General features: G+C 55.6%; 1 protein-coding gene across 1 annotated transcript in view; it reads left to right on the top strand.

Annotated features, from left to right (window-relative positions):
* The first annotated feature begins 7463 nt into the window (after nucleotides 1-7463).
* The window catches only part of PPP2R3B (protein phosphatase 2 regulatory subunit B''beta), a 52544-nt gene continuing 36055 nt past the window's right edge, over nucleotides 7464-23952 (top strand). The window contains exon 1 of the mRNA XM_082681991.1: nucleotides 7464-8091. Coding sequence (XP_082538117.1) covers nucleotides 7759-8091 — 333 coding nt within the window. The 5' untranslated portion in view covers nucleotides 7464-7758. The remainder of the gene's footprint in view (nucleotides 8092-23952) is intronic.

Below are 23952 nucleotides of genomic sequence, written 5' to 3'. Positions count from 1 at the left end.
GAAAAAGGGGCTGGATTAAAGCTCAGATTTCTGGACTTTCCCTCCAGGACCACCCCATTTTCACAAGGACCCAGAGTGTGAATGTCCCGGGGCTGCCGTAACACATCACCCAAAACTGGGGGCCTTAAAACCACGGGAATTCATCCTCCCCCAGTCCTGGAGACCAGACGTCTGAGGTCAGGGTGTGGACAGGGCTGTGCTCCCTCCAGAGGCTCCAGGGGAGGGTCCTTCCCGCCTCTTCCAGCTTCTGGGGGCTCCAGGAGGCCCTGGGCTTGTGGCCGCCTCCCTCCCGTCTCTGCCTCTGTCTTCCTGGGGCTTCTCCTCTGTGTCTGTGTCTCTTCTCTTCTGTGTCTTAGAAGGACCCTGTCATTGGATGTAGGGCCACCCTCATCCAGGAGGACCTCATCTCAGACCCTTCACTTCATCACACATGCAAAGACCCTGTTTCCTAATGAGGTCCCATTCATAGCTTCTGGGGTCAAGATGAGGGCATAACTTTTGGGGGCCCCCTTTGAATCACTTACACCGGGGTGATGAGGGAATAGTCATCTCCATCAGAACAGGGTTTCCCTTTTCAGAGGCCACACGAAGCTTGGGATGACTTTGCCGGGTTTTCGTTCTCCAAACTTCTCCGGCCACTGGTCAACTTGCTTCAAATGCCTCCGTCAGTTACACACGGCTGGCTAATCAGACCTACATCACCAAGCGGTTTTAAGGCAAAACGAGAAGCAGCGCTCGCCTTAGTGCTGAGTCTGCTCGGAAGCCTCAAGTATTCAGGGGACGGCAGAGGTAGCACTCCACCACGTCTAGTCTTCCGGCTCCTGACCTGGGATCCCTCTCTGGGCTGTTTCTCGGTTTTTCTCTACCTGTGTGCTTTCTTTTCTTTTCTCTTTTTAAAATTAAGGTGAAATTCACATGATATAAAAATGAGCATTTAAACTGGACAACTCAGTGACATTAAGCCCATTCACAATATTGTGCAACCACCACTTCTGTCTGGTTCCAGAACATTCTATCATGCCAAAAGGAGACCCCGTCCCCATGAGCTGTCACTCTCCGTCCCCCTCCACCAGCCCCTGGCAACCACTGATCTGCCTTCTGTCTCCATGGATTTGCCCGTTCTGGACATCTCACGTAAAAGGAATCACACAGTATGTGCCCAGACATTGCACTCACTCAACAGACTTTATTTTGTTGTTGTTTTGTTTGCCTGCTTGTTGTTGGCCATGGCACATGGCTTGTTGGATCTTAGGTCCCCGACCAGGGATTGAACCCGAACCCCCTGCAGTGGAAGCACGGAGTCCTAACCACTGGACCACCAGGGAAATCCCCAACAGACTTTAAATGGATGCTTAAAATAAGCTCAAAGAGCTAAAGGAGACCAAGAGAATTTCAATAAAGAGACAGAAATTATAAAGAGGAAGCGAGAAGAAGCAGTCTTTTCTCTGCTTCTGAGTTCTTTGCTGCTTTTTGGACAGGTGAGGTTCCCAGGCAATAGTCATGGCTACCGTTCACGATGTCTCATGTTCCCAAGGCCCCTCCCCAGCCCACCCTTTCACCTGTTACGGGCTGAACCGTGTCATCGAAATTCCTATGTTGAAGTCTTGACCCCCAGGACCTCAGAATGGGGCTGTATTTGGAGATGCTGTCTTTAAAGACGTGATTAAGGTAAAATGAAGTCTCTAGGGTGGGTCCTGATCCCATAGGACTTCTGTCCTTATAAGAAGAGGAGATCAGGACCCAGACACACACACAGGGATGACCCCGTGAAGACACAGGGAGGAGATGGCCATCTACACGCCCAGGAGAGAGGCCTCAGTAGGGACCAGCCCTGCCCACACCTGGATCTCAGATTCCAGCCTCTAGGACTGGGAAATACATGTCTGTTGTTTAAGCCTCCAGCTGTGCTACTTCCTTATGGCAGCCCCAGGAAATTAACACCAGTGGTAAAAGTGACTTCGCAGATGTCATAAAATCAACGGTGTTGAGATGGGAGGTGATTCTGGATTATCTGGGTGGTCCCAATGCCACCACAAGTGTCCGTTTTGGAGGAGGCAGCAGGAAATTTGAAGGCAGAAGAGGTGAAGGCTGTGCGACTACAGCAACAGAGATTGGAGTGATGAGATTTGAGGCTGGAGCTAGGGGCCACGGGCCCAGGAAGCCAGCTGTCTCCAGAAGCTGGAAAAGACACGGCGCAGATTCTCCCCTGGAGACCCCAGAAGGAACCAGCCCTTGACTGCAGCCAGTGAAACTGATTTTGGACTTCTGACCTCCACAACCATGAGAGAGGACATTTGGGTTGTTTTTAGCCACTGAGTTTGTGCCTTTTGTTACAGCCGACCTAGGCAACTAATGCACCCACTAAAATCCCTTACAGCCTTGGAATCGTTGTCTAGATTCCCATGCCTGTAACTCATCTTCCTCCTCACTGTCAGAGTTAAAGGCCTCAGACATACTGGATCATTTCAATCCCTGCCTTTTGCGTTTCAAGGGTCTGCCTTTTGTGTATCAGGCAGTTAGTTGTGTGTAATGACCATCCCCAAACTCTGTGGTTACAATAACATCATTTCTTCTCCCTTGTGCATCTGTATCCATGGCTGGGAGTTGGCTGACATGGGCTGGCCCTTCTCTCTAAACTCAGTGACAAGGATTCTGGGCTCTTTCTCAGAGTCCCCCATCCCCAATTTGCTCGCTCTAGTTCTTTCAAGTCTTCATAAAGGGAATCAAACCTGCATTAGGTCTTTTCTCCAAGGTTGTGTTATAGTGGACACACTTCTGATTGGATGAAAGAAAATGGGTTCAATTTCTAACCCGGCAATTTGGGGGCTTGCCCTTATTCTCTGTAAAATTCTGGTGGCAAATTGGCCCATTCTTTTCTTTTCTTTCATGTAGAAATTGATGGAATATAGTTGGTCACAACCAGCCTGCAGTCTTGTTTTCAGATGGTTTCCCAGAGCTGCCGGTGTACAAGGCACATGTTTTGCCTCCCAGGTTAATGCAAGTCATGGTTTTACCAACTATCCCACCATAACTTAACATGATCACTATTTTCCCAGCCTCCTAATTTAAGGTATTTGTGCATGAGAACGTCCAAAGTCTCTGCCTGGCACAGAAGCCCCTCATGACAGACCCTCAAACAATGGTTCTAGCTTCAATTCTTGTGTGTTCTTTCCACGCAGCCTGCTTTCCACTATTAATTATCCTTAACAACTCTGCTTAAATAGCACTCCCCTCGACCCCCTGCAAGCCTGTCCTGTCTCCCCACGTTCACTTTTCTATCATCCTTCTGCATCATACTGTATAATTGAATGTTGAATTATCTAATTAAGTAATTCCCCTCTCCCACCCCATTCCGCTTCCGGATCTCTGAGATCATGAGTTGTATTTATCTATGTCCTCAGGCGTATCGCACACACTCAGATGACCCAATACTAACCCGTTTAATTATGCTGCGTCCCAGCATAACAAATAAATTGTTAGTAAATTAAAAGACAAGGGATTGATAGAGGCGGGCGAGCTGATGTCATGAAGTTACAGCGGATCACAACAATTACAGCTGACAGCCGGACAAATACAACAAAAAATGGGGCAGAGTCAAAGGTCATTTAGAGGATGGGGTCCTGAGCCAGCATTTAGAACTGGGATGTTGAATCAAGACCATCAGTGGATGTCTGGAAAGTTTCGTTATAAACAGTGCAAAACCATATGCACATACACAACTTCTGTAAAACTCTTTCTTGTGGATAAAAGGGCATATTATATGCATACTCCCCACTTTTTTTCTTTTTACTTTTTATTGGAGTATAGTTGATTTACAATGTTGTGTTAGTTTCAGGTGTACAGCAAAGTGAATCAGTTTTATATATACACTTTTTTTTTCATATTCTTTTCCCATATAGGCCATGACAGAGTATTGAGTAGAGTTCCCTGTGCTATACAGTAGGTTCTTATTAGTTATCTGTTTGATGTATAGTACTGTGTGTATGTCAATCCCAATCTCCCAATTTATCCCTCCCCCCTCCAATCTTTAAAATTTTTTTTTTTAGCATTTGAGATTTTTCAGTTCTCTTTAGTTTGCTTAGAACTGCTATGAATTCGTTTCATTTTCCCTCTTTTGTTCAACATTCTTATTCTTTGAAAGCTTATCAAAATGGGTGCTAACAAAAAAAAATTTTTTTTTAACTATCAGGTCCATATCGCATTTTACCTAAAATGCTACTACTTATATAGGAAACGTTCAATGGATTTCCCCCTCCTTTTTGTCCTGGCTGCAGGAAAACCTTAGCACATAAGGAATGCTGAAAAAATGTTCAAAGGCCATTTGACCCCTGGTTCTGTGTCTGGAAACCTTTCCCCGAAACCACTTTGCTTTCAATGGAGGGAAACTCGGGGGCACTGGGTCCGGGGTTTGTCTGAGTCCCACAAGTTAGAGGGTGCAGGGGTGAGCGAGGTTCACAGGAAGAAAATGGTTCCTCGACAATCAGGGAATGTGCAGTATTCCCGTAACGGGATGTGTCTGCCGGGGCTGCCCCACAGTGATGGGATGCACCAGCCACTTCCTCCACTTTCACATGGTCTGAAAGGAAGTCTTATCCAGCAAGAAACCAAGGCTGAAAAGGAAATCAGCCGGGAATAAAGCAAAGCAAATAAAGACAAGGAAGGGAAAAGACAGAGATGGAAAAGACACGCCAGTCAGAAAAGAGCCCCCACTGTACTTGATGGAACTCCCCATTAAGTACTTTGAGAGGAAGTCACTTGAAATCAAACACATGTACCCTCATGGCTGTTCAGGAGTCCTTTCTCACGAGAAAGACAAAGACCAAAAAAAAAAAAAAAAAAAAAAGAAAGAGAGAGAGAGAGGGAGGGAGGGAGGAAGAGAGGAAGATGGAAGGAGAGAAAGAAAGGAAGAAAGGAAGGAGGGAAGAAAGAAGAAACTCAGGTGGAACAGCCGTGGCAGATATCAACTTGATCACTCCAACCTCTAGCTGCACAGAACACGTATATTTGGAGCTCAGGGTCAGCCCAGGACCAGTGAGACTGACCACATAGGACACTCTGTCCAGGGCATCTTCATGCCTCACGCCTGAGTATGCAATCAACCACCCGACCTGGGCTTTGGTGATAGGCAGGTGTGACTCAGAGCCACAGGGTGTTCTGAGCGCCTGCCTTTCCGAGCAGCTCTACCTGGGGCTGAAGCTGGTGTGTCCCACCGGCTTTGAGTTGATGGCCACAGAAGGGCCCTGGGCTCCTGTGGACGAAGGAAGGACTGCCCTCCCTCCCACTCCCCTGGATAAGCTCCGCCCTCTCACATGGGGAGCATGCGCAGTGCATGCCCTCCCACAGGGGGCCCTCTGGGATCTTCCTCTCCACTTGCACGCTGTCCACACACACCCCCACACCCCGCCCCACCGCCCTGAGACCTCCGCCACCCCTGGAAGGCGGATGCAGCCAGCAGTGCTTCCATTCCTGCCATCAGCAGAGTCCTGCCTCTGTTCAGGGGTGGGCGGTGCACATCCCAGGCCCCTCCGGCCTCTGCCCCGCCGTCCTCGGGCCACACAGCACCTCTCTGTCCTCTGCGGCAGGATCCACCGCACAGACTGAAGGAGGTTCTGTTTCATTCCCGGAGTTTGTTGCTGTCCCGTTGGCAGACGCACAGACCTTTCTTTAGGCCCCGCCGAGCCCCGGCGTATAAAGCCGTCTTGTGCAGGGACTCAAAAAGACCATTCCCCCCCACCCCCCACCCAAAACCACGTGGATGAATGGCAGCTCGTTTACAGACCCCGAGTGAAAAGCACATTTGTTCTTGGACAAGATGTCTGTATGTGATAAACTCAGAGACGTGTATTAATATTTACTTCTCTCCAGAAGTCACAGCCTGTGCACACAAGCATTAGCTTCCCAATGAATAGAAATAACCGCACAGACTTCCTGCATTATGGCCCTGTCCTGACACAGGATACTCGGATTTTTATCTTCAAGCCATATCGGTAAACAAAGGATATTGCATCCATCAAGCTCTCAGCCACTGCAGGCACCCTGGACTGTGCACCCTGGGGGGACTCAGGATGGAGAAAAGCAGGATACTGGTCCCAGATAGCTACGGTGCATATCAAAAGAGTGATTTCCTATCTTTAGCATCTTCCCATCCATAGAAAAGTGCTAAATTCATTAACTTGAGATGTCTGTTTTTCTTTCATTAACAGTAACCTTCCAACTATCTTATTTTTTGTTGCAAAAAAGGCCTCTGTACTCTGGCTCCTCCCTGACCTCTTGGAAGAAGTCCCTCAGAGCCATCTGAGAGGCTACCTCCCTGGCTTAAGTCCTCAGCAAGTCCACGGAATAAAACATAATTCTCAACTCTCAGGCTGTGCATTTTCCTTCAGTCAACAAACACAAATGAAGTTTGAAATCATTGTAGGCACAAAATAAAACCATAGTTTAAGAGTTATTTAGTGAGTCTAGCTATATTTATACTCCTGAGAAATAGGAGAGCCCAGCTCATAAGACCTCGAAATTACCTCCTAAAAGAGAGCAAACCCAAGTGAAACCTCATAATGTTAAGAGAAAAAAAAACTTAGAAAAGAAAAAAGAAATCAAGGCATTAAAAAAAAAGAGGTGCACGTGTGCTGTGTGGATGATTTATCGACACTATTAAAAGGATAAACTGAAATAAGCTAGTCATGGGGCCTAAGTCATTTAAGTAATTACTTCCACTTCCATCAAAATAAACATTATTTTTGCAATTACAAAAGCAATTCATTCTCAGCCAGAAAGGCCAGCTTTAAAGCAGCTGCACGCCTCCAACCCGTCACTATCATTTAACAAATTTAAGGCAACCGCGACCATTGCGGTCTGAAGGGGCCCCGTTTTATCTAAATTCTGCATTTCCCCGCAACCGCCGCCACGCCCGCCTCCCGCTCGCTCCCGCGGTCGGCGGGCACGCACTGCGCATACTCCTCCCCTGTACCGCGCCCTCTCCGCGCACAATGTCCGGCCTCCGACTAGCTCCCGGCGGGCACGCACTGCTCATGCTCCACCGACGGGCCTCCCGAGCGTCGCCACTACAGGCATGCACTGCGAATGCCCAACAGACCGGCCAACTAACCCCGCCCATCCCGGCGAGATGGCATCGCGCATGCTTGCACTTCCGCGGACAAAAGGGCACGTCGCTGGTGCGGGCCGCACCCCAAGAAAGCCTAAAAGCTGAAAGACATGGGGTGGGGTGCCCGCCATCCCCCGCCCCCGTCCCCACTCCAGCTCCTGAGCGCTGTCCAGCCCACTGAAACGCCCCGGCACAGCCACGGCTGGAGTCGTGGGCGCCGACGGGCGGCGCCGTGATGACGCCACGTGTCACGGTGACGCACGACATAGGCGACCTTCTTTGGGAGCGCAGCCGGCGCGCCCGTTTTGAAGCTGCCCTGAGCTGGGCGGGCCCCGCCGTGGTCCGGCCTTCCGCCTCCGCCGAGCCCCCGAGTCCGCGCAGCCCCTGGGCGGGGCGCCGCCCTACCCCTGACCCATGACCCCGGGCCAGCGACGCCCGCCGGGCAGTTGACTCCACACCGGACCCCGGGCCCGCGACGCCCGCCGGGCCGGCCGCCTTCACCCGGGACCACGGGTCCGGGACCCCCGTGGGGCTCGTCCCCTCTGGCGGCCGTCGCCTACTACGCGGAGGTCCTTTCAGGCCGGACTTCGGTCCCGGCTCCAGGCACCTGTGCAGGAGGAAGGAGTCCCCCTGGAAGGTGGGTCCGAGCCCCGGAGATGCCGCCCGGCAAAGTCCTGCAGCCCGTCCTGAAGATGAAGGTGGACGAACTCTTCCTGTGCTGGCTCAGCGAGTCCAGCACGCAGGCAATGCTCCAAGACTGCTTGCAGAGGATCAAGATGCCCGGGGGGCCCGAGGGGGTCGGGGGAGACGCAGGGCAGCCCGGGCCCCCGTTCGCAGCCCCGGCCCTTGCCTGCAGGCCGCGCGGGTTGGATAGCCCAGGGGCGCCCAGCCCGTCCCCCGCGTCCACCGCTCTCCCCCTGGGAGCCGCCTCTAGTGCCCGGAGTGGACCACCTGTTCGAGGGCCTCGTCGATCCGCAGGGACGAGAGTAGTAAGTTACTCTTCCTTCTAACGCCTGCGGAGGTAACTCGGGTCGCCTACCGACGTGTAGCTGAGGGTGGCTGAAGATGCTGGAGGAGGGTCAGGCATGAAAGCGCTTGCATGGCTAGTCTCTTCCCTCTGCAAAGTCTCGCACACAGAAAAATGTTGTCTTTGACACATTCCCAAGTTGGGCGTCATTCTGGGACAGCAGTATATTTAATTTTTACAAAAGGTGCTTTTTGATTTTTAATACTGTGTTGGTTAAAAGTAATAAAGCGTCTCCAGGTGTTACGGGAAAACGTATGGTTGGTGCATATCGTACCCCTAGCATACGCCTAAGCCTGAAGGAGTGTGACTGTTCCGTTGGGACTTGATGATAACATTGGAGTGTTTTCGGTTGAGCCCGCATCCATCCCATCAACAGCACTGAGCATATCAGGAGGAGGGACTTCCCCCATCACTTAGTCTGCTGGTTCCCAGCCACGAAGGGGAGGGTGAGAGGTGGATGTCAGTCCGGAAGGAACTTGTCTGGTTCCAAGTGATTGGAGGGTGTCTGACATGTTCTCACAGATCAAGGATATTTTCCAGAAAGTGAGCCTCCAAGGAGGATGGGAGGTAGACCCAGAGGCAGCTTGGGAGACCCTGTAGAAACACCCCGAAGGAGGCTTATTTGGATCTGCAGGAACGTGTGTCCTGGGACCCATCCCTGAGTCTGACCGTCTGCAGTGCCCTCACTGACCTGCAGAACCACAGTGTTCCAGAAGGCCTGCCTGAGCCCCCATTGAACTGAGGAGGTGGGTACATGAGGAGGGCCAGGGCTCAGCAAGATCTCTCTAGCAGTGACAGCCCCCTGCCCGTCCACCCTCAGGCACTCTTCCTCCCTGGGATCCCTCAGGCCTTCTGTGGGGAGCTCCCCACTTTGTCACTAAGTGTGCTCCGGTGACACAGCCTGGCGGACACCGCTGGAAGATGAATTCTTGTGTTTCGTGACCCCATGACTTGGTGTGAGTCCCCTTAGGTCTGGAGATGTCTACGAAAGGTCAGCTCGTGCAAGGAGGGTGACTTGGATGCATGTGAAGAGAATGTGTTTCTGCGCAGCAAGTAGGAAGTCACAGACCTGTGGAAGTCAAGTTCTGTAGGCGTTCACAGCAGGGAGAGGCCATTCCTCTCCGTCTGGAGGGATGGGGCGTGGAGGAAGTGAGCTGTGGGACTAGGGGGTGCCCTGAATTGGGGGAGGGCGCCTGGGGGGGGAGGGGACGTGGGGGGTGGCTATGTTCCAAGTGTGAGAACCAGATGTTTATGCTCAGAGCCGCCGCACGGCAGGCTGCTGCATCTGGGCCGCGCCAGCCGGATTGGAATTGAGCCAGAAGCAGAGCTCAGGGCTGGGTAATCTCTCTGCCTCTGTGGCCGGCTGCTGGGCTTCCCGAGGGCAGCGACATGGCGGGAGTGGTGTTTCCCCAACACCACGTTATCGCATTGCGCTGCACTGTATGGGGCCCGCAGAGAGATGAGCTTCTGCCTGGAGGGGTGGGGCGTGGCCTGGGGGGCGTGGCCAGGATGGAAAGGGGGTGAATGAAAGGAAGTGCTGACGGAGGTGGGGTGAGACTGAAGACCCCTCCTCTGGCCTGTGGTTTTCATGACCAGATACAGCAAGTCAGCACGAGAAACCGGTTTTGAGGGAAAACAGAATGACTTTCTCTTAGTCGTCCCAAGAGTGTTCAAAAAGTGATGATGGACCTTGCCTGGTACTTGAAGGTGACTTTAAGCACATCTCAGTGTATTTGGAATTTATGGCGCGCTTCACTTGGATTTCGAGAAGCGAGTAACCCAAAAGGATGTTTCTCATTCGGACAAAATGATAAGAGCTCTTTTGCCCCAAGAAGTGGATAATTAATTTCAGAAAAACGTTCATACCTAAAGTGCTGTGAGGAAAGCTGTGAACCTTTTTTTCTTTAACAACTAATAGGAAGCAAGTAAGACTCACGTGAGGCCCTCACCCATGGGAGCGGTGGGGAGGAGGCTGGGTCCTGACGCTCCTCGCAGAACCCAGGACACCTCAGAGTCCTGGGAGTGACAGGCAACAATCCACCCTCCCCCATCCTGGAGACCAGATGTCTGAGGTCAAGGTGTCCTAGGACCGCGCTCCCTCCAGAGGCTCCAGGGGAGGGTCACTCCTGCCTCTTCCGGCTTCTGGGGGCTCCAGGCGTCCCTGGGCTTGTGGCCGCGTCCCTCCCGTCTCTGCCTCTGTCCTCACGGGGCTTCTCCTCTGTGTCTGGGTCTCTCGCCTTCTGTGTCTTAGAAGGACTCTGTCATTGGATGTAGGGCCACCCTCCTCCAGGAGGACCTCAGCTCAGATCTTTGACTTTATCCCATCTGCAAAGACCCTGGGCACTGTCCCTCCCCCTTCACTGCTGTGCCTCCTCTCCCCACTTCCCATCGCCATCGGAAGCGAAGGGCTCTGTTTTATCTCTCTGCCGCCTGCTGCGTCCCGGGTGCCTGGACACACTCAGACTTCCACGGTGGGTTTGCTGAGGGGTGCGCGTGTCGGCTGACCCCCCAGCCCAGCAGCAGCTGAGCCCCTCCCTGAGTGTGGAAGTAGAGGTGTCAGGGAAAGGGAGGGGCTTGTTCTTAACCCTTGATTTTTGAAAAGTCCAGTTTGTGGGGGGTTAGTTTACATACAGCGAATGGTGCCTATAGGTGTGCAGGACGGTCGTCACACTCACTCACGTGTGAGCACGCCGAGGAGCAGAGAGCTTCCTGCCCCCAGGCCCCGTGCCCCTCGCCCCAGGCAGCCACTTCCGCTCCCAGGATCTGTCTGAGGTGCTGCGCAGCCTGCGCTTCCCTCTCCCTGCCGAGTAGGATCCCTTTGCGTGGATGGACCGCAGCCTGATTGTCACTTCAGCACTGGGGGCCACTCGAGCTGTTTCTGTGTGTGCTTCTCATGAATGAAGCTGCTGAGAACCTCGTGTGGACAGGTGTTTGCGTCTCTCTCGGATGAATGACCTTGGAGTGGAATTGCTGGGCTGTGCGCTGTGTGTGTGTTTAACTTAAAAAACAGAACAAACCTGAAAAGCCTCCAAAGCCCCTACACTGTTCTGAGGCAGGTGTCATGTCCCGTTTCCCCAGCCGTGCGTGCGGGTCCTCGTCCACGCCTCCCCGGCACTGGCTGTCCTTAGACTTCTACTTCAGCCGTCCCGGCGGGCGTGTTGTGTGTCATGGTTTTACCTGCATTTCCCTGTTTTCTGGTGACAGCGAGTACCTTTTCATGACTTACCCGCCATTGTGCGCCGCCTGTCCAAATCTTCTGCCCATTTTGAAAACTGGGTATTTCTCTGTCGTTGAGTCGTAAGGGCTCTTTATGTGGAATCTGGATGCAGCTCCTTTATGAGACACGTTTCCACATATTTCTCTTCAGTCTGTGGCCTGTTCTGTCATTTGTTTAACATGTGTTTTGAAAGCAAAAGCTGTTACTTTTTTGATTCTTTAAATTTTATTCTTTTATGTTTCTTATTTATTACATCCAATCTACGAAATATGTGCCTATCCCAAGCTCTCAGGGTTATCTGCTCTTTTCCTTCTAAAAGCTTCCTGGTTTTCACTTTTGCATTTAAACTTCTGATCCATTTCATAAGTTTCTGCATGTGGTGTAAGATATCCAGGTACACAGCAGTTTTGAAATCTCTCCTTTTCCCATTGAGTTGCATTGTCTGAAATCAATTGGCCGTATGCGTCTGGGTCTATTTTCTCATCCCTAACCCACTGATCTGTGTTTGTGTTCTCACTCTGGGGCGCTTTGTAGACTAACATGTGGAAAGTGGGTGGTGTACGGCCAACTCTGTTCTTTTAAAACAGCTCTAGCTATGCTGACATTCGCATTTCCACCTAACATTGAGAATCAGCTTATGAACTTGTACAGAAAGGGCCTATTGGCATTTTGATCGGGATTGCATTGAATCTGTAGATCAGCTGGGTGTAACTGATGCCCCCGAACAGCTGAGTTTTCCAGCCCGTGAACTCTGGGTGTTTCTCCGTTTACTTACGTGCCCCATAGTTTCTCTCAGCAATGTTGTGTGCACACAGGTGTCACACCTCCTTGGTTAAATTTATTATCCATCTATTTAGATCTTTCTCTGCAGCTATTTTGTAGTTTTGGGGGTATCCAGTTAACCGTTGATTCCCTCAGGACATGTGACCATGTTCTAGGTTAGAAGTGTGTTCCTTGGAGACACGCTCGTGTGTATGTGCAGATGCGTGTACACACAGCAGTCACGTGTGTTTACTTTGACGCATCCTTAGATTTTCCTGCAGATGTGTTGGAGACAGAAAGGGCCTGGAAGTCCTCGGAGCAGAAGGTCAGGATCCTGAGAGCGTTTCTGACGGGAGCCTTGAGTTTGCCCAGTGACCGTGACTTCACAGAAGGGCTGAGCTTGGCCATGTTCCATTCTGTGGATCTCTTAGTGAAGAACGATTTCTGGTTTTCGTAGTTGGCATCAACGAGAATCTTTGTGCAGGAAGGAGGGGAAATACTGAGAACTTTTTATCACTGGTCAGGAGTTTGCCACATTGAAGTGGCACGAAGCTAGACGCCCTCCGTTCTCTTCCTGATGAGTGGAACCAGGAGGTTTCTCAGGATCGTGGTGGGGTGTGTGTGAGTGCTCTTGTCCTGTCCCCTCGGGCCTCCCAAACAGGGCCCCGCGCCCGCAGCCTGCATGCGCCACCAACGGCGCCTCACTCTGGTACCCGGCGTCCACCGGGCGCTGCCTGGGCCGCCACAGACAGGGCTGCGTGAGGAGCCTGAGGGCCCTGAGATGCAGATTGGCCACAGCCCACCCCCAGCAATGGTGGGTATCGCCTCGCCCCCAAGTCCTCAGCTTCCCCAAAGCTGCCTGTGGGCCCCCCGTGGACCAGCTTCCCCAGGCCTTGTCCAGGCTGCTGGGTCGAAAGGGGCTGACTTGAGGCTCGGCCACTGGATGGCCACTGTGGCCCGGGGGGGACACTACATGGCCGAACCCAGTCCAGGGCAGCACCGGTTCAGTCCTGGCTTAGTCCTGGTTCAGGAGCCGTGTTTGATTCCTTGCTCTGGGGTCCTGGTTCAACCTGGTCCATTCCTGGTTCAGAGCCCTTGTCTGGTCGGGTTCAGGAGGCCTGGTTCAGTCCTGGTTCAGAGGCTCTGGCTTAGTCTTGGTTCAGGGGCCCTGGTTCAGTGCTGGTTCAGGGGCCCTGGTTCAGTCCTGGTTCAGTTGCTTGTTCGGTCCTGGTCAGGAGACCTGGTTTAGACCTGGTTCAGGAGGCCTGGTTCAGTCCTGGTTCAGAGGCTCTGGCTGAGTCTTGGTTCAGGGGCCCTGGTTCAGTGCTGGTTCAGGGGCCCTGGTTCAGTGCTGGTTCAGGGGCCCTGGTTCAGTGCTGGTTCAGGGTTCCTGGTTCAGCCCTGGTTCAGGGTTCCTGGTTCAGTTGCTTGTCCAGTCCTGGTCAGGAGTCCTGGATCAGTTTTGGTTTAGGAGCCCTGGTTCAAGTTCTGGTTCAGGAGATCTGGTTCAGGGCTCTGGTTCAGCCCTGGTTTTGGGCCCTGCTTCAGTGGTCCTGGCTGAGTCTTGTTTCAGTCCTGGTTCAGGAGGGTGCTGGAGCTAAAGCCAGGGAGTATCTCCATGGGTTCCCCATATAGCAGACCTTCAGCCTGGGTCTTTATTATCCCCAGGGCCCCACAAAGGCAGAACACGTCCATCACGTTGCCCCATGTTGGATGGGACCTTTGAATGGGGCTTGTAGGGGGGCAGAATCAGGGCCCTCCCCACCCCAGAGGACTCACCCGCAGAGTCGCCGGTGGTGTGTGCCTGCAGGGGGAGTCCTCGTGGCGGCGCCTCAGAGCCCAGGGCCTCAGGAGCTGGGTTAGTGACTGTCTAGAGCAGAGCTGTGTACCACCCCTCACCCCTGTTTGTGACAGCATTGCCTAGGATTTGCACTTGTTTCTTTGTTTATTTTTGTTTTTACTTTACACTTGTTTCTTTGGAGCATTCATTTTCTCAGCACTCTAGGCAGTACTGTGCGGGTCTCAGGTCAGACTCAGCGGGTCTTTCAGAGCCTTGAAGGGCAGTTTGGGAACAGGTCCACAGCAGAGAGTGCTGTGGGAGCCTCTGTGAGTGTTGTGACCTGGTGACCTGCTTGGCGGAGCTGATGACATCCTTCAGGAGGGCCCTGGGGACGGATGGATGAAGAGACAGATGAGACGGTCTTTGGGACAGGTGGACCGTGGATGGGAGAGTCCTGAGGCTGGATGGATGTGTGGGTGTCCTGGGGACAGGTGGACAGGTGGAAGGGAGGCCCGTGAAAACAGTTGCTGAGCCCTTTTCCAGAATTCCAGTTTCGGGGGCAGCGGTGGTGGTGGAATTTGTGTCTCTACCCCGTTCCAGGGTCTGCTGCTGGGAACCCCTGGGAGGACCCGTGCTCGGAGCAGTGGAGGCAGGCAGTCAGTGCAGGGGATGGGGGTGCTCTGAGGAGGCACTTCGGACCCCGCAGCAGGGGCCCTGCCGTCTACACAGTCTTCACCTTGGCCCGGAAGCGGTGTCGCCGCGGGAAGCGCGGCTGGAGGGGCCGGCGCGTGTGACTGCGGCGGGAGCTGGGCCCACGTGTGCGCGTGTGCACCGCCTCCGGTCCGCGTGGTTAGGACAGGACCGGGGGTGCCAGACCGCGTCGCATCGGCTCCCTGCGGGGAAGCTGCGGAGCAGGGGCTCTGGGCGCTCGGAGCCGCTGTACTCACACCACGGGCAGGCCTGCAGGGGGGCCACGGCGGAGGCGTCCGTGCTTTCGGAAATACGTCCGTGGTGTTCCCACGTGGGAACGTTTCTGTCCGAGTGACCCTGTGCCGTTTCTGGAGTCTGTGCTTTTCAGGATTAGGTGGAAGTTGAGCTGCCGGTGCCCCGAGACCAGCTGTCAGCACAGAGCCTGGGGGGGCCAGTGAGTGTGTCGGTCTGCGGCCACAGCACCACTGCTCACCCGACGGCCGCGTGCGCCACGTTTCTGGTTGTTGCAGTTGGGGGAGGGGCCCTGGCATCTGGGGTGGAGACCAGGGCTGCCCCCGCCACCCCCTGCCCCGCAGACAGTCGTCCACCCCGCCGTGCGCACAGCACCGAGGCCGAGGTCTGCTCGGGAGGCCCGCTGGCCGGTCCCTTCACGATGTCACCTCCTTGCCCTGGGCTGCAGTGTCCTGACAGCACAGAGCCAGCAGACCCTGTGGTGGGTCAGAGGTCAGACCCCACTGTCATGGCTCCCTGTTTGCCTGCTCTTAACAGCGTGGTTAGGCTCGGGTGTCCAGGAAGGCGCAGTCCTACAGGAAGCCTGTCCACGCAAACGTGTTCCAGGGGTACGTTTGTGTGCTGAAGAACACTTCGTATCCCCACACGGGCTGTTGGTACGAACGTGTGTGTAATTAGACCGGGATGAAAGGAGGAGGTTTCGGGAGCGGCGTGGATCAGTCTTCTGGGCAGAGTTCGCGTTTCAGGGGCCGGGTGCGACCGTTCTGGGTCCCCACCAGGGGAAGGCGGCAGGGTCCCCGTGGATGCTCCCCCACACCTGCCGGGGCCAGAGTGGTGGTTGTCTCGCATGGCGGGGGTCGGGGACAGCATTTGGGCCTGGGAACTGCTCCCGGGCTGTGCTGCGTGTCCTGCCAGCCTGACCACCCACCGTGCACCTCTTCATCCCCTGGAGCCACCTGCTTCCCGCTTCCCGACTGTCTGCGCTGCAGCCCCGGGGAGGTGATGCGGGGTCTTCCCTGCTCCTTGCCTCTTGCAGGTGCCCCATCAGTGGTCCTGGAAGAAGGAAGCACCTTTGCAAGGCCGTGCTGGAAGGGAGAGTGAGGACGCGTGGTGCACGGGTCCCTGAGGATCCCCGGGGCCCCAGGAGAAGGGACGCAGGGGGGCCCTGGAGGACGCTTGCTGGGGAGGATGGCGGAGCTCTGGGGGTGGCACCAGCACTCAGCTGGGCACCCGGGCGGGGGTCAGGGGCAACGGAACGGGGCTCCTCAGGATACAGAGGACAGGGGCTGAGGGGAGGGTCCGGGGGCTCACGAGGAGGTGGGTGCGGGGTCTCCAGGAGGACGTGGGTGCAGCGTCTCCATGAGGAGGTGGGGGGCAGCTGCTGGTCCTTGGACTTGCGGGGCTGCCTGTGCCAGACAGGGGTCCTCTCAGGCCTGCAGCTGCAGGGCTCTGTTGGCGCCCTGGGTGGAGGTCCTGGACCTCCACCTCTATCTGCGTCTCCCTGGCGGTGACATGGGCTTCTCCGGCTGCCACAGAGCGGCTGGGAAGTGCCATTCCCCATGTGTCATCCGCGTCTCCGCTGTGAAGCGGGGTGGCCTGGCGTCGGTAGCGTCCTGTGCTGAAGGGTGCTGCGGCTCACCGGGCTGTGCAGAGGTGCGACAGACTGTGCAGGGCGGTGCTGTAGTGTCCCTCTGGCTGGCCGAGAGTGGATGGCTTAGTCTTGGAGATGCGGTGCCTTCCCATTTGGGTTCCAAGGACGTTAATAGTTGTGCACAAACCCTCCCCCGCCTTAGCCGCCCCCTGAGGCAGCCAGGGCTCTCGGCAACGTCCATGCAGTCCGAGGTCTCCTCTGCAACCGCAGGCAGACTTTCACCAGCTGCGTTCTCGTGTCCTTCATCCCATAAAGCTCACCGCGTTCAAGCGCGTGCTTCTGCACCTCGTCTCCTTGCTGAGCCCTGCTCCCTGAGCGGGGTGCCTCGTGTTGTGTCTGCTGGACCCTGGGCCTGTCCCGGGCTTTGAGCTCACGGGTACTCGTGCTGAGCACATTCGCCTGGGAGTCCTCGTGAGGACCGTGGCTCCACTCACCTTAGGGACAGGCCTAAGGAGGGATCGCTGGTTTTATGGCACCTGTGCATTTTGCTGTTTAAGAGCCCGTCAAATTGCCTTCCAAAGGGGCTGCGCGGTGGCTGTTCCTGCCCCATCCTGACCAGCCCTGGCTATCGCCAGGCCCCTGACCTGCCCCGCTCTGGAATGTGGGCCTCTGGGGGCACCTCTGTGGCTTTATCTGCGTTTCCCTGGTGACGGTGATGTTGGGCTTTTTTGCTGAAGTGTCCATTCAGAGCCTCTACCATTTTCCCCACTGGGTCGTTGGTTTTCTCATTCAGTTGGTAAGTCCTGTGTGTATGCTGGATGCAACTCCTTTATCATGTACAGGATCTGCAAATTGTCTTCCTAGTGAATGACTTCTCTTATGTTCCATTTCTTCTACCTCTTTTATCAAGATATAATTGACATGCAGCACTTCATAAGTTTGTGTACAGCGTAATATTTAGACTCATGTAATCCTGAGATGCTGACCACGATAAGGATAGTTCGTTATCTCGTATAGATACAACATTAAAGATATATTAAAAAAAGATACCTTTTCTTTTGTTGTGCTGAGAACTCCTAGGAGTTACTCTTAACACCTCCCATACGTAGCAGTGCTAATTATTTTTACCATGTTGTGCATTGCATCCCTAGTACACATGTGTCCCCTAACTGGAAGTTTGTATCTTTTGACCTCCTCATTCAATTCCCTCCTCACACCCGCACTTCCTCTAGTAAGGAACCTGATGTCTTTTGCTATGAGTGTTTGTTTTGAAGTATGATTGACCTATAAAACTATGTTCTTGTCCTACAAGATAGTGATTTGGTATTTCTGTACATTTCAATGAATCTAGTAATGATATGTCGCCGTACAAAGATGTTACATAGGGGCTTCCCTGGTGGCGCAGTGGTTGAGAGTCCGCCTGCCGATGCAGGGGACACGGGTTCGTGCCCTGGTCCGGGAAGATCCCACATGCCGCGGAGCGGCTGGGCCCGTGAGCCATGGCCGCTGAGCCTGCGCGTCCGGAGCCTGTGCTCCGCAACGGGAGAGGCCACAACAGTGAGAGGCCCGCGTACCGCAAAAAAAAAAAAAGCTGTTACATAATTACTGTTTCCCACACTGTACATTTATACCCCTGACTCGTTTATTTTGCAGCTGGAAGTCTGTGTCTCAGTCTCCTGCACCTTCTCTTATATTCTTATTAGTGTTTTCTGAAGCAGAAAAGTTTTAAATTTTGACGAGGTCCAATTGATTACTTATTTGATGTTCCCAGAAGTATAGTCCATAATCTAAACAATCTTTGTCATACCCTGGGGCAGATAGGTGTTCTCCTGTGTCTTCTCTAGAACTTTTCCCAATTTCGCTTCTATGCTTGGACTTACGGTCTTGTTCAGGTTAATTTCTATGTGTGGTCTGAGGTAAGTTTCGAAGCGTGCTTTTTTGTACGTGATTACTCAATTGCTGCGGCGTCGCTTTCTGAAATGATTTCCCATTGAATTGTGCCGGCGCCTTTGCCGGAAGTCCCGTGTCCGCAGGTGTCTGGGTTGGTTCCTGGACCTTCTGTCCCGCGCCTGTGAGCACCTGTGTGCGCACTGCAGGTTGCCCGTGTTCTGGTGAGCTGAAACCAGCACCCTGCCCGCCCCGGTGCACGACTGTTGGGATGGCTTTTCTGGGTGCTTTTTGCTTCCGCAGACTTTTAGAATCATGGTGCCAAGTTCTACACAAAAAGGCCACGTGGTCTGCAGACCCTGTGCGGCAGTGGCCGCCTGGCAGTGCGGGTCACCCGCCATGGAGGCTCTCGTCCTTGTCCGCAGGGTTTCTGGCTGGGAGGGCGGGTCTTACGGTGCCTCCCCTAGACGAGTCGCTGGGGCGTTTGTTCCTTGTGGTGCTGCTGGGAGTGGAACTGTCTTCCCGTCACCTCCGCATGCCGACTTCCGACAGCTGTGCACTTGAGTCCCCACCCTGTGATGTCGCTGACCCGCTGATCAGTTCTGCGGTCAGTAGATGCTCGAGGACTCTGCACCAGGGTCGTGCTGGCGTGAGGGACAGCTGTCCCGCGTCACCCCTCCCGGCCGGCGTGCCTGGGACTTTCCTTCCTGCCCGACACTTCAGCTGGGGTCTCGGGGCCTGGTCAGGGGTCAGCGCTGAGAGCGGAGGTGCTCGATTTGTCCCAGCTCAGCCAGAAAGCATCCCGTCTTCCTCAGGATGACATAGATACAGGTGTTTTCATAACGCCCTTCGCAGGTTGAGGAAGGTACCCTGTATGTTTAGTTGGTTGGGAACTGTTAACGTGAATGGGTGTTGAATCTTGTCCAATTCTTTATGATCACGTGATGTTTTCTCACTTGATCTGTGGGTGTTAACCAGCCTTGCTTCCTTGGATGAATCCACTGATCCCAGCTGATGATCTCGCACGTTGCTGGGCTCTGAGGGCTCCCATGTTGTGAGGTCAGTGTGTCTGTGGTCGGGGGACACCCGTCTCCCGTCTTCTGTGTGATGTCCTTGGCGGTGGTGTCAGGGGGATGCCGGCCTCCCAAGAGGAGCTGGCAGTGGTTACCCCTTGCTCTGTTTTCTGTAAGGGTGTTCAATATCGGTATCATTTCTTCCTAAAAATGCTCTGTAGGATCTAGGCAGGGGGTGAATCTGGTCTCCGTTCCTCTTTTGTCTGGAAGCATACCTCCCTGGGTGTCGAGTCCCAGACCACAGCCCATTTGAACAAACGTCAGCTCCTTTCCGTCCTACAGACTACACGCTGTCGTCACAGAGCAGCGTAGAGATCAGCGTTGTCAGACAAGTCCAGAAACTTAAGAGCAGACTTCCAGAAAACTCCTTTGCCAGAGGGGAAGCACCATGAGCTGTCTGAGATCGCTCAGACCGCACGAGGAGGCTGGCACTAACTCGTCTCTAGCCGCCGCCGTCTGGGGGCCTCGTGTGCACGTGGCCTGGCCGCCTCTGGGCCTTTCAGGAGCCGGGGCAGGAGATGGGCCAGTGCTGAGGTGACTCTGTAGCCGGGTTGCAGAGCTGATTGTCGGGAATCGTTATTTTATCTGCATCGATGCTAAATTGTGGACAGTACATCACGTCTTAGTTTTCCTGGCCAGCTTTTGGCTCCGAGCTCAGAGAATCATGGGATGAGCAACATGGGGAGGGGGTGCTGGTGGCAGGGATCAGCTGTTCTCTGCTGTCTCGGGGACTTCAGGCCTCCGCGGAGACCCGGGGCCTCAGGGGTGCCCGTGGCCTGCTGCCAGCCCCAGGGTCTGCACCGCCGGCGTTGGGCGCCGTCCATACCGGGCGTGGCTGAGAGGAGTTTTCACAGGTGTTTTGCCAGCGAGGGGCCGCCCCCGGCCCCCATGGCTCTTTCTGTTCCTCGTGACAGTGTCTCCAGCCTGGCTGGTGGCTCAGGTTCCGGAGCACCAGGGCCTGGGCTGAAGGAGGGGAAAGAGAGCCGGTGATGCTGTGTCTGCACGTGCCGAGCGCCCGCGTGGTTCTAGACGCTGCCTCGGTGGGTGTGCTGCTCTCAGAGCAGTGGCCGTGGGGGGGCAGATGTTCCCCGTCTGTGGAGCGGCCCGGAGCCGCCAGTCCTGCACAGGGTCAGCTGCCTACCTGAGCCAGGCCCACTCCACCCCGTGGCCTGCGGCCTGTTTCCTCACCTGCTCCCTCTGTCCGGGGCTGTCCTGCAGGTGAGCCCTTGCTCTGGGGCAGAAACGTTACTGAAGGTTGCTGGGGGCCTCAGTCTCCCTCTCTCCTGAGCTACATTTGAGCGTTGGAGGAGCTATGGATTTTTCCCCAGTTTACCTAGAAGTGAAGAAATGAGTAAAATATTCCTTTTTTCTACTTGGATTAAATTTCTGGTTTGTAGCCAAATTGTAACCTACACATGAGGGGTCTTGGGGACTCTCTCGGTGTCGGTTTCATGCCCCCTCAGCACTGCAGTTGACGCACGTGTACCAGCATCGCTACAGAAACTTAAACAGAAAAGTTGAGAGCTGACTTGGAAAGGTAGAGTCTGTATAGTCGGGAGGCCCTGCGGGCAGGGCCTGCCCAGGTGTGTAGTTCCTGTGCTGCCCCACCTGCCCTTGTGCTCATCTCTCACGCTCAGTGCAGCAGCGCCGAGCTTTGCTGTGAAAACTCACCCCTGGGCTTAGCAGCCCCTGTGTTCTCGGCAGTCTGTGTTCCCCAGTCTGTGCCGGCACGGGACCTGCGGCCATCCCGTGGGCTGGTTGGCCAGGGCCAGGCACAGGGACAAGCCCAGGTCTGGGGCAGGACACATGCTCTGCCTTCCCCTGGGAGGAGCAGCATAGAAGGGGCCCCCAGTGGAGGACCTGGACAGTTTTTCAAGCTACAGGAGGAGCACCTCTTCCCTGGGGTTTGCAGGGGAGGGGGAACGAGAGTGAGCCTGCAGGTGTGGCTGTTCGTGGCAGAGACGTAGCGCGGAGTGACAGGGCTGCGCCTGGGTCCGGAAGTCCCCCTGAGCCACTGATGACCCGCTGCCGACACCGTGAAATCAGAAGTTTGTCCTGAACCTGGTCCCTGCCCGGGGCGTGGTATTGGGGGCCTTCCTGCGTGTTGTGTCCAGGTCTGGACAGGGCAGAACTTAGGCCCTGTGGCCCTACACCAGCTAGGCTGGTTCTGTGGCCACGTTGCGGGGCATACACTGCCCCGTCTGCGTGTCTGGAGAACCAGAGGGGTCGCCAGCCAACCTCTGAATCTTTGAGGATGTTCTGGGAATGGGAAGAAGGACAAAATAGGGTAAAGAGATGGGAAAGAGGCAGAGGGGAAGGACAGGAGAGAGGGCAGCCCCCTGAACAGGAGTTTGAAGAGGAATTTGGGGCGGGGTGTTGGTGCAAATGAAAGAGGAAGCGGGTCTGAGAGGCTGCAGCCCTGTGATCCCAGCTAGGGGACACGCCGGGAAGGGCAGATCCCAGCTAGGGTTAGGACAGAATATGGACACAGTAAGAAGTCAATGTTGGGGAGGGACATGAACAGGCCGGGCCCAGGGGACTCCAGGGCAGGGACCCCGCGCTGCATGATGCTGTAATGGCAGGCTGGGCCCAGGGGGCTCCAGGGCAGCGACCCTGCGCTGTGTGATGCTGTAATGGTGGACACACGTCACTGTGCGTTTGTCCAGACCCACAGAATGTGCACCACCACGATGTGCCCTAGGGGGAACCGTGGACTTCTGTTCATAGCAGCATATCAGTATGGGGTCATCCTGTGTGCTCATCGCTGTAACAGATGCAGCACCCAGTGCGGGGTGTTTGTGACAGGGAACCTGGGCTCCGCAGGGGAAGCACACGGGAGCTCTGTACTTTCTGCCCAGCGTCTCTGTAAAACAAAAGCTACCCTCCCCCCAAAAAAAGTCCATTAGAAAGACAAGGAGGAAGGTGGATGGGTGAAGTGCCTTTCGACCCCAGAGGTCATCTCCCCAACATCTTTGTCTGGGGCAGAGGGAAGGGGACAGGGAAGGTCAGCTTTAGCCAGAGCAGGCGTTCCTGGGGTCCTGGGATTTCAGGGGTGGGACATGCAGGCCTGATCTAGACGGTATGTGGGGGAAAAGACCACCCAGAGGGGGGGCCTGGCTCTGCTGCTGGTTCATCCTCGTGTCAGGGGCTGAGTCGCGTGCTCTCATCGCTCACATGACACGACAGTATGCATCGTCTGTGTCGTATTCCACACCACTCACACCATCTATGTCATCTGCGTTCCACTACACCCTACACAGCCGTGTACGACAGGGCGAGAGCAGTAAGACCCTGAATTCCACCCCAACCCCGAGTTTAAACAAAGGCCGTCAGAGCATCCTCTGCCGGTTAGGTGTATCTTCTCAACTCCTGAAGGGCTGGTGGGTGCCCCCTTCGTTTGGGGCCGTTTTCCCGACGTACCAGCTCTTGGGCCGCACGTGGGCTGTTGGGCGGGCGCGGCCGGGACGCCGGCCGCGGGCTCTGTAGCAGGGTCCGCTTAGTCCTGGACAGGCTGCCCTTGTCCGGAGAGAAGGCCCACCCTCCCAGGAGCCGGCAGGCGGCGTCTCCAGGTCCGCTGCCCTTGCCGGCCTGCCTACAGGCTGAGCTGAGGGAGGCTCTCGGCGGGAGAGCAGCTCCGCGCGCAGCAGGCCAGCTCGGGGCGGGCGTCCAGCGCTCCGTCCAGCACCACGGAGCACAGCCCGGGCCACGGGAGGGGCCGCGCGTCCGCCACGCCTCCCCTGCCCCCGCCGCGTGCGCCCGCCCGGCCCCGACTGAGGAATGCGCGCGCCCGAGGCCCGGCCCCCAGAGCGCCGGCCAGCGACGCATGGAGCGCGCTGAGCCCGGCCGCCCGGACCACCCCGACCCCGCCGGCCCCGGCCAGCCGCAGCTCCAGTCCCGCGAACGCGCCCGGCCCGGGCCCCGGCGGCCCATGCGAGCCGACATGCGGCTCCGGGACCTGTCCCTGCGCCAGGACCCCGACCTGCGGCAGGAGCTGGCCTCGCTGGCCCGCGGCTGCGACTTCGTGCTGCCCTCCCGCTTCAAGAAGAGGCTCAAGGCCTTCCAGCAGGTGCGGCGGGCGGGTCCGCTGCGTCCGCGGGCCCCTCGCCCCTCTGGCGAGGTCGGGGTGGGGGGCTGCCTGGGCTCGGGGGGCTCCACCTGCGCCCATTCGCGGCTCCCCTGGAACAGCGCCCGTGCGCGCAGAGAGCAGGTGTGCCCGTGCAGTTTGTCAGGGAAAGCGCTGTGAAGGGAGCCGCCGGCATCTCTTTTCCTGGAGTTCTAGCAGCGGATACCACGGGCGCGGCGCGGGGCAACGTCGTGGTGCGTCTTGCGCGAGGCGGGGAGGTGTCGACCTCGGGCAGTAGGAGGCTTCGGGACTCGACCCTCCGCAGGTGCGCAGCGAGCCTCCCCGTGTCGTTGGAGCGTGTGGCGCCCTGGGTAATGACAGCGCAGCGCTGTTGGAAAGGAGAGCGCGGTTTGCCGCGAGCGCCTGTGTTGTTTTAAGGGCTTTATCGCAGGCACGTACCAGCCGGAGCGCCCTTCTCCGCGGCTTCAGTGACGACTCGGCTTGTAAA

This window comes from Grampus griseus (genome assembly GCF_964374135.1).
Source record: "Grampus griseus genome assembly, chromosome: X".
NCBI classification, from domain to species: Eukaryota; Metazoa; Chordata; class Mammalia; order Artiodactyla; family Delphinidae; genus Grampus; species Grampus griseus.
This window is presented reverse-complemented; position numbering and strand designations above follow the sequence as displayed.